This window comes from Prinia subflava, chromosome 2 (genome assembly GCF_021018805.1).
Source record: "Prinia subflava isolate CZ2003 ecotype Zambia chromosome 2, Cam_Psub_1.2, whole genome shotgun sequence".
Taxonomy (NCBI): Eukaryota; Metazoa; Chordata; class Aves; order Passeriformes; family Cisticolidae; genus Prinia; species Prinia subflava.
In genome coordinates this window covers 95,578,492-95,588,919 of record NC_086248.1, presented here as the reverse complement: position 1 = coordinate 95,588,919, position 10,428 = coordinate 95,578,492, and the positions used below count along the sequence as shown (strand labels likewise).

At 45.1% G+C, this 10,428-nt stretch overlaps 1 protein-coding gene across 1 annotated transcript; it reads right to left on the bottom strand.

The window, feature by feature from the left end:
• Positions 1-264: 264 nt before the first annotated feature.
• Positions 265-9,832, bottom strand: LOC134547305 (mitochondrial amidoxime reducing component 2-like). Its single transcript, XM_063391077.1, has 7 exons — positions 9,432-9,832; positions 9,118-9,291; positions 5,845-6,007; positions 4,294-4,434; positions 3,568-3,629; positions 3,408-3,479; positions 265-2,845 (listed from the first exon to the last, which is right to left on the bottom strand). Exons 1-7 carry the CDS (start codon positions 9,677-9,679, stop codon positions 2,716-2,718), a joined length of 990 nt encoding a protein of 329 aa, XP_063247147.1. The 5' UTR covers positions 9,680-9,832; the 3' UTR covers positions 265-2,715.
• Positions 9,833-10,428: the final 596 nt, after the last annotated feature.

Sequence of the window (10,428 nt, the reverse complement as noted above, 5' to 3'; positions counted from 1 at the left end):
TCATACATTTCTGGAAAAAAAAAGTCTGTAAATGTCTTCTCCAGTATCTAGATCATAAGGGTTGCAAAACTGAGTGTGATGACCACTTACATCTGATGGTTCTGTTCTCTTACACATATCCTTTGGTTAACTGCATATATTTCTGAACTCAGAGGTAGGATTAAAAAAGACAATCATCAGTATTAACTATATATGAGATCCTGGTAAGAGTAGTCAAAATTAAATGCTGAAACAGAAAATAAAAAAAACCAACTCACAAACACGTTACACTTTAAGAATGTAGGATTCATTAGAAGTTTATACTTTTGTTTTCTATCTCTGGAGTTAAAAAAATTAACAATTGTTTAAATACACAATTTAAAAAACAGTGGCTTATGATTGACACATTTTCAGTCACTTTTCTAAATTGCTTCAATAAAATCAAACACAATTCCTACAGTTACAGGAAATCAACAGTTATATGAAGATAGGCAATGTTCTAATTCATGCTCTCAGCTTCACAAAACGGCCACATAATTGATTTAAGTGTCATCTGTGAACCATGTTGTGCTCAGATGCACAGCTGTTTTGGGATTCCAGCCATATTCTGCTAAGAGGCTTTACAGGAGTAAATCAGGGGTTTAGATCTATGGCCTCTCCCAAACAGGAACGCAGACAGCAGTTTCTCCTTGCAGACAGCCCCATTTCCAAATCAGCCCCATCCACAGCAGCCTAATGAGAGGCAATGGGATCTACAGCATGCAATTTGTGTTACATAAATGCTGATGTGCTGCTAGAACAACAGTGGAAAAAATACATTTGGCCAGAAGCAACGAAATCAGCTCTTTTTCCTTCCGCTTCTTTGACTTAATGAAGAGACACACTCTTAACTAATTGCTTTGGCAGGCCAGCAGGCTGCCTGTGCTTAATGACACCATCAGGAATTCCACAACCTTTCAGCTTTAAACATTAGGAACTTTCAAGATGTGCTTTTTAAGAGTGAACCTCAGAATTCTTTTCCTTTTCAAACAATGCTTTTTCTCTCACTTCTTCCCACTAGTTGCTGCATCAGGCATAGCAATGCACAAATATACAACATGCACTTCAAACAGGGCTCTTGTCTGTCCCAGGAAAACTTAATACTTACAGAGCATCCTGCTGACAAGATGGCATTCAGAGCAAGTCGGAGTTCACAAGTAATCAGTAAGTACCTCCCCTACATGATTGCTTCAGGCTTGTCACACACATCCCCCTGCACTTTCTCGAAGCTCAACAGCTCATTTTACAGGTCTGAATTATGAACATGCAGCAAAATTCCCTTTTCATACTTACAACAGAAAATGAATAATCTAAACATCAGACTGGATCATATTTGTCCTTCTTCACACTTAATTTGATTCCTCTTTCAGGCTAGGGCAACACTTTTCAAATTTAGTAATCCATTAAAAAAAGAAACAAGCAGACAAGCATTTGAAAGATGGCAGGCTTTTGTCCTGGAAGCCACTTTTTAAAAAAAAAATCATATAACATTTAAAGAAAAGATGACACTGTCATAATTAAACTAGTTTTCTCCCTTATTTGTTTTGTGCAGTAAAAAATATAACTATCAGCTTCCTACAAACAGCTGACATTTTGGTTAAATTGGAGCAGGACTGGGGGACAACCAGAGGTTTAAATGCAGAACCAGTAAGGATGTTAACATGCTCAAACTGCAGCTTCCCAAACATCTGCTTAGCAGCCTAACTTTCTACAGAAGGGGATCCACTGAGCCAGAGAGGAGCTGTGCATCAGCCCTACAATATTGGCCTGGACAGCAGCTTGAACAGAGCAGGCTCAACATCAGATCACTCCCTACGGCTTTCCTTCCCCTCCAATGTGCACGAGGTCTCTGACACAGTGAACATCCAGTTCTTTCCATCAAACTGGAAATTCTACTGCTATGTTAGCAAATGCATCACTGCTCTACAGCCTCAGTGTTATGGTATTGTTCACAGGATAAAAAATCAACAGTGCAAACTGTCAAGCAGAGGTCACAAACTAAACAAGCCCACAGCCTTACACATCATTACCTGGCACCTCCACCTCTAGACCTGACTATCATTTAGTCAGCTCAGAGTCCTCCTTCTGATGTTAATCCAATCTCAAGAGACAGCAGAAATCTTCAGGAAACAACTTCAAATACAGAAACACTACTAAAAACCACCTCTGGACATAGACAGGGCGAGATGATTAGGACCAAAGGAGGGTGGAATCACAAAGACTAGGACCAAAGGAGGGAAGCAGAACCCTGCCATCTGCACTCCATGATCATTTGTAAAGGCAGCTCTGTGACAAACAATCTTTGTGCTTGGCATGACTGTTTTTGTGGCTCTTTATAGGCACTAAATGTATCAAACACATGATGCAAACCCTTGTACAAAAAATTTGGATTCTGATATTGCAGTTGACAGGAAATTTTAGAAGGTGTGATGCTCACAGTAGTGCTGTGAAGTCTGTCATGAATCAGTTTCTTCTACCACAGCCTCCAGGAAAACCAAAGATGTGGTTACTACAGGTGTGCCAGTAGATTACATGATCTGAAATGACTGGCACTTCACAGCCTCAAAGAACCTCCTGCACCTTAAAAAGCACAAAAAAATATTGCAAGGAAGAAGAAAAAGTTATGCTGGTGACTGTGTACATAAAAAACCAATCTGCATGTCAAAGAGAAAAAGCATCTTCTGATCAAAGGCTCCTTCATTCCCAGATAATCTTGTACACAGGGTCTCCAACTTGAATCGTTCCAGTTTTGTCAACAGCAAAGTATTTCCCAAAGAGAGGGCTGGTTTTGTAAATGTGTTTCTCAGATGGGTCACACAAGCGGTAGCTGCAGAGAGAAAGGCCTTCTTTAGAATAAGTGGCAGCAAAACCTACACATCAAAATATCAGTGATGAAAGAGAGGACATGCAAATAAGGATGCCTTGTTTTGGTCATCATACTAGGCTAAAAACTAAATAAATATTGTAGTTCAGAGAACCAAGCAGTTCAAGTGGAGGGAAATAAGCTTGATTGTATTCAGTCATTCATGTTTAATATAAAACATTCATTAATATATTAATGTTTAAAATAAAAAATTTTTATAAAAAGGAAAGTCAAAGAAGCAAAGTTAGACCTTTAGGTACCTTAAGTATCTGTTAGCTCAAGTTTTCACTGTAGCACATATGAAAGAGACAGGGAATGTGAAGTTTGCAAGAAAGAAGAGAACTTCCTGAATTTTCTTACCACACAGAACTGCAAGAAGTAGACTGGAAGCCAATATACACAGACCTTCACACTGCATTATGTCCCACACACACCTCAAACCACTTTTAAAACACTAGTCTAACATCTCTTGGGGCCTAACCTAAACCCTCTCCCACAGTCTAAGAAAAAGTGCTGTTTTTATAACCTTTTCAATGTTTCCAAGGGCTCCTTCCTGTCGATGACCCCAGTGTCTGGATTAACGGTTGTTAAAATACACCTGCAATGACAGACAGTGCCAGATCAGTCAGGGCTTCTTATCATCAACCTCTTGGTTCCTGTGTAAAATAAAGGTCTCCAAAGTTTACCTGCCACAACACACAGTCCCTTTCATCTCCACATCACCAATAAGAATGTCCTCCCAGGTGTCCTGAGGGAAGTAAATATTAGGCACATATTAGACACAAGCACATGCAACTACTTTTCCATAAGTGGCAGAGTCATTCACAAAAAGGTGCATCATTCCAGATGATCACCTTTACTAGCACCTTCAAAATATGCATAGTTACACTACAGTACTATAATGAAAACCCTACTGTACCTGCATTTATCCAATTCAGGACACGCTAATAATTCCATCCAAAAGGAGAGACACACAAGTAATGAATCCTGTTCTGCAACACACACTTGTCTGAAGCACTGAACCTAAAGCAATTTACTCTTACTGTATGGGTGATAATCTGACCTGGGGCCTCTGGTAAATCTACAGTTTTGCAGAAAGGAAATTTTTAGGGGAAGAAAGTTTTTGCTTCTCATCTACACAAGCTTTCTATTGCAAATCTTCGTGGAGATAAAAATCTAGTCCTGCTTTAGGAATTTCTTCAATTTGAGAAATAATCATTCATAGACCTGTGTCCTCCATCAATGTTTCATATGCATTGATGTGAGCTGAAGCTTTATCTCTCTGGAACTGAGTCGTAAAAATCACAGAATAGCAGCTTTCCTCGCCCTTGTTGGCACCCTCACACAAGGCAACTGAGTTACAAAGAAACACAACCAAGCCTTCAAATAAACATTTAAGACAGTTATTTTACCTCCTCAAAAGCACTGCAGTCTGTTACAAAAATATTTGGCCTGAAGTTCTGTATCTTAGCTTTCTTTTCCAGCCTGGTATTTAAATCGTCCATTGAAGCTTCAGAGATGATCAAGACTGGGCTGCAGTCAGGATAGGCAACCTACAGAAAGAAACATCACCAAATCCTAAGGTTGCTGTAAGACCACGGGAGGACAGTCACTGCATGGCAAAGACAGGCAATGGAACCAATGGCCTTTTAGGCTGCTCCATTCAAGTTTTGATTTTCCTGAAAGCAGGTTAACAGGGAAAACAACGTGCACTTCCCTATTTCAGTCACCACGGCAATTTTTGTGTGCTCAAATTGCCTTATCACAACACCAGAGGGAGTTCCACATCCAGAACAGCCCACACTCACAGCTGTCCATTCATCAGTCTGGGATGCCTGGGCAGTGGGAGGGCCATATTAGCAAACAAGGCCCATGAACAGTATTTAAAAACCTCTAAACCTCCAAGAAGTGGAGTTCCACAGAGGTGGGGGGAGAAAAACAAAAAAAGACATTTTGGTAAGAATTTTAGTGTATAACCCTCCTGCCTTTCTCTTATATTATTCTTACTCCATTCTTGTACATGCCTTTCAACCACAATATGATGAGCATTGAAATAACTATCAAAAAAAATCAGCCTTTTCTTTCTTGCTACGATCCCAGAACATCATCCCTCCTAATCTTATGTCCCTTTTGCTGAAATATTGTGTTTGTATTGGTCTCAGTGTCCTTACCTAACAAATGCACATCTATAAAAGTCTGTAATTGACTATACCTTCTTGTCTTTGTGCAACAAGCAAGACTTTGATGCCCTAGAGACAATAACATCACAAAAGCAAAGTACTCACAATTTCAATTTGTTTAAAAACCTTACATTTCATACAATTCAAAGCATCTTCCCCTGAGAGTTGTTCAGAAAAAAAGAAGGGCAGCAGTGGTTATAATTACATAAGGATGTCTGAGCACAGCATCTCCTTTCCATACCTTTCCCTTATATTTCTCTAATATCATACCTTCAAGCCTCTTCCACAGAAAGAGATAAAACCTCTGAAACTTCCTTTGAATTTTAATTCCCAGGCCCACAATTATAACCAGTCTGTCTAAACATCATTCTTCTAAACAAAATACAAAGTAACACAACTTGTATCTGTACACTTCCAGACCTAACAAGGGATAGGGAGAGGAATGTTTGCATGCAACACAGATTACACCACCAAAACATCCTTGAAGATGTAACTTTTTTCTATTCATTGAGACACAAAAGGGTATTGTATTCTGCAGTGTAATAGTTCCTCTTCAAGTATCAGTTTCAGACCCTTTAGCTGTGAATGGTCAATAGCTTAAAACCAAATTGAAGTAAAAATTAAGCAAGTCACCTCTTTACAGAAAAGACTACTCACATGGTTTTAGTACACAACTACACACCTTGCTAAAGTGGGCTCAATCACCACAGATGGCAGGGGCAGGTTCTGGGGGGTGGAAATGGTTAAAAGGACACCCTTCTGAGAAAAAGAGCACTCATTTACCTCATCGGTGTTTCGGAAAAGGGCTATCGTGTCCTTGGACTTTCTTGGCACCATGGAGGGCTCAAAGTGCACCAGTCGACAGGGCTCTGAGTTGAGGAAGGTGGTGATCCACTGAGCCACTTCATCACCACAGTCCCTGCCCTGGATATCCTGTCCAAACACCCTGGAGAGTCACAACACATCGACAAGTTAGCTGGAACATGAAAATTCAAGGAAGCTCCTTATTTGAAGGCAAAAACCGTGTTTTAATAGTGGGAGCAATATCCAGAAAATGAATCATTCCCAAAGGGCAATCTCCTTGTGGCCACAGTGTTTTGAAAGCTAAGGAGCATGGACATGACCAGACAATATCAGCTCTGAACCAGCTCTGAAATAGTGTTAATGTGCCCAGAGCCAACTGCCTCATCAGTGACAGTAACAAACCTACCTGCTTGCTCTACTTTGAGGGGAAAAGGGGCCTGTGCTTGCATTTGCATGTGACTGCTACACCAAATGATTCCTACAGAGAAATCAACTGAAAGGTAATTAATTTCAGAAAATAAACAATAGTCTGAAATGTTGTGATTAGTTACCACGACTGATATATACAAATGTTATTAATTAAGATGTCCCTAACTGTTAAGGAAACTTTTCATCAGATTTTAGTGCTGTCAAACTTCAGCCAGAGATGGGTGAGACACTTCAGCTCCGACTTCACATACAAAATAGCTCAGTATCTTAAAGACAGGTTAAAGATTTGTAACAGAAACAAAGTCCATGGGGCACAAGAAGCCACTGCCAGCAGAATGCAAACAAGTTTATGCAAGGAGCATTTTCCTGGCAAGAAAAGCAAAACCTTGAGTCAGTCTTTCAATAAACTTTAACATCAGCTAGGAGTAGTTTTGTTACACTTTTCAAAGTAGCCATTTTGACCCAAACGCACTGCAGTTTCCTATCTGCAATCACACCCTGGGCAGCCTGAAGCATCCAGAGGCCCATGCAGTTCATCTAGGTTGAGCCCAGCTCCTAGGAGCCCTTCTTTACTCATCTGAGGGAGTAAAGACCCTGATCACTCGGGTGCTGGCACCAATATCCCTGCTCCATTTTCCTGGGATTCCTGTGTCTACCCTGCGACACAGGCTGGAATTAAATGTCATTGCTCCAGACAGCATTCAACTGCCTTTCTCCTCCCTCCATCCCACAGCTCCTGCATGGCTTTTGACTGGCAGGGCAAGAGAGGCAAGGCTCTTACAGCCTCCAACACTACTGCCTTCCACTCAGGAAGTGGAAGCACTAAGGGGAAGCACAAGGAAGTGGAGTCCTAAGCACTCAGTGCTGCAGTGATCCATGGGAACAGGTCATGCAATTTAAGCGTTACAACACACGTTGACAAAGGGCACAGGTGAAGAGCACAAGGTTTCCTAGCCAGAGGGAAACACTCTAGTATTTGCACAAGCAAAAAATGCACCTATACAATGGCTTTGGTCCCATATTTGACTCTCTCAAGGACAGGATGTTTAAATACCTATGTAAAATTTGCAAGTGGACTTAGCAGTTTTCAAGATCAACACATGCACAGCTGTATGCACCCAGAGGTACTAAGGCACTGCTTTAGCTCATGGTGCATGAGCTCCCATGAGCACCCATCTGAAGGCAAATTTACTAAGGCAAAGAAAGGAAAAAAACCCCAGAAGAACAAATCACCGTGCTCTAAAACTGGAAGATCCAAGAAATCCAAGCTAACTTTTCATTACTGCAACATATTAGGCTATTTAAAATATTCTAGTGACACAACAAACTTTAGAAAAATGACATCTCGCAAACTGCGTGGTTTTGCAGCACATGTGCCATTGGCTAACACATTGTGCCATTGGCTAACACATTGGCTTTATGCACAGGTTTGTAAAAATCTGTTCCATTTCTCCAAGAGAAATGCTAGCATTTGGAACTTGCAGCTGCCTTGTATAAACAGAGATATTGAGCTATGCTGACCAATGGTTTCCACAGCAACAGACCTCTGCGAAAAGCAAGCCAATGCAGCTCCTTGCCAGCACTCTTTTAGTTACAATTACAGCAGCTGGTGCACTAACCATCTCTGCTATCCAAAGAACAAACACTTACAGTATCTTTGTAGGGCCTTATCTTTCTAAGGCCTTACACCACTTACAGTTTCTAAACGCTTACATATTAATTGACATTTTACCAGAGAAAAGGTTTTCCTGTTCCTGCTGGCAGTTTTCCAGCATGGATTTCTACACATAAATAAAATAACTAGGCCTGCACTCATACAACAAAACTCCAAGTACACAGCTAAATCACTGTTTGTAACCCATCCACCTGAAAATCCTTTGGGGTAGCACCTACAGGGAATGCCCTAAGTCCCTGGGATGCTGCTCTTTCCCTCGTGACCTCAGAGTAAGCCTTGGACTATCAAGTTTTAAACTGAGACCCCTCAGTTAAATGGCTAAAGACGGGTCAGGGAATCTAAACTCCAACATCTCACCAGCTCTGAACAGCCAGCATGCACACAAAAATGCTGATGCACATAGTAGTTGTGATCAAGAAATACCAAAGTGCAGGACTGAGGCTCTGAGATGCAGCTGCTCACCCAAGCAAGAACAAAAACACTAGAAGTAAAAGCAAATAAGCAACACGATGTTCTGTGAAGACAGAAGATCACAGTCCATTTGGCAGATGTGTAATGCACAGTCTTCAATACTCTGTCATCTTTTCCTGAGATTTGTTTTCACCAGTTTTTGGTGAAAGATTAAAAGCAGAGCTTTTGTTATGAGAACCACTCCTGGCCTCCTGTGTAATACATGGCAGAGGATTTCACAGAATTACGGAACAGTCTGGATGAGGAGCAACCTTAAAGACCTCCTAGGACAACTGTCCTAGCATAAACTGGGGCACTTTCCACTGACCAAGGTGTTCAGAGCCCCACCCCACCTGACCTTGAACACTTCTAGGGATGGGGCATCCACATCTCCTCTGGGCAACCTGTGCCAGTGCCTCACCAGCCGCAGAGTGAAGAATTTCTTCCTGAGAGCTAATCTAAACCTACTAACACCGCTGTGCCTTGTCTTATCAGTACAGGCTCTGGTTTGAAGTCTGTCTCTCTTAGGCAGATGATGAGAAACACCCACACAGAAAAGATACAGAGGTACTGAATTTTTACACTCCAATTTCTGCACAAGAAAATGTGAAGCCTCACACAGTCTTGAAAAGAAAAGCACATGAGAAAGTCAGTACTGAGAGAGAGGGAAGGGGGAAAGAAAAAGACTCCTTCCGTACCTGCAGTTGCGGACGGGGTTTGTCTGGGGCAGCTTTACAGGCACCCTTATCCTGTCCATGTCCCTGGCGTCCAAGATCAAGTGCCCGTCCTCACAGTCGGCAGAAATCAGGACGAGCCGCGGCTCCTGGCGAGCTGTCACCATGTGCCCGTCCTCCCTGGTCACGAGCCAGAACCTGCGGCGGGACAGGGCACCAGGGCGCCCAACAGCGTCAGTGCCGGGCTCGGCAGCACCCGCACGGCAGGTGCTCCTTCCCAGGCCCTCGGGAAAACAAACACCCGACAAGCGCGGAGCCCCCGGCGCCAGAGCCCCTACCTGTCCCGCAGGTCCCCGCTGCGCAGCCCCATCGGCGTCACCTGCGCCCGCCGCACCGACACCCCCCGGCACGACTTCACCGGGTACACGAAGAGCCTGAGCACCGTCCCGACCCGCTGCAGGCGGCGGCGGCGGCGCGGGCCGGCCCAGCGCCAGGCCCCGAGCAGGGCGCCCAGCGCCAGCAGCGCCGCCGCCCCCCATAGCCAGGCCTGCCGCGCCGGGCCCGCCGCGCCCCACGGGCCGCTCATGGCGACTGCGGCCGCTGCGCGCACCGAGAGCCCGCGGGCGGGAGCGGCGGTGGGCGGGAGCGGCGGTGGGCGGGAGCGGCCGGGGGCGGGAGCGGCGGTGGGCGGGAGCGGCCGGGGGCGGGAGCGGCGGTGGGCGGGAGCGGCGGTGGGCGGGAGAGGAGCGGCCCGGCCCCCTCACACCGCCCGTCACATCGCACCGCCTGTCATACCTCCCCTCACTTCGCACCTCCCTTCACAGCGCCTCTCTCACCACCCCTCACACCACCCCTCACACCGCCCCTCACACCGCCCGTCACATCGCACCGCCCCTCACACCGCCCCTCGCACCGCCCCCGGCCCCGCCCGGCGCTCCGGGCCCCTCCGCCTGCCCCGGCGCTGCCCCGAGCCCGGCGCAGCGCGGAGCCGCGACCTTCGGGGCGAGAAGCGGGGGCGGCCCAGCGGGGAAAATACACGGCCGAGGGTCCGGCTCGGCAGAGCACCGGCGGATGATGGGTTCCGTCTGGTGTCCGGGCTGGTAGTGGAAGCAGCGCTACAGGACTGCGTCAAATTCCTGCGTTTGGTTTAGCTCGGAGAGGAGGGGAACAGGTGGATGGAGGCAAAATGGGATCAAATGGGATGTGAGTGCTGTTGGGCCGCCTTGGGACATCTGCACACCCCAGCTGCCTGGTACCAAACTCCTGAGACCCCGTCCAAGAGGGGAAAAACCTTCCTGTTTTTTGGCAGGGTCTCGGGGAAGTCACTTTGTGGGA

Excerpts from the sequence above, each read along its gene's own strand:
- LOC134547305 (XM_063391077.1), bottom strand. The coding sequence starts at position 9,679 with ATGAGCGGCCCGTGGGGCGCGGCGGGCCCGGCGCGGCAGGCCTGGCTA. Across the intron at positions 3,630-4,293 it reads ACTGCAGTGCTTTTGAGGAG|GACACCTGGGAGGACATTCT; the intron begins GTAAAATAACTG and ends TACTTCCCTCAG. Across the intron at positions 2,846-3,407 it reads CCCTTGGAAACATTGAAAAG|CTACCGCTTGTGTGACCCAT; the intron begins GTTATAAAAACA and ends TTCTCTCTGCAG.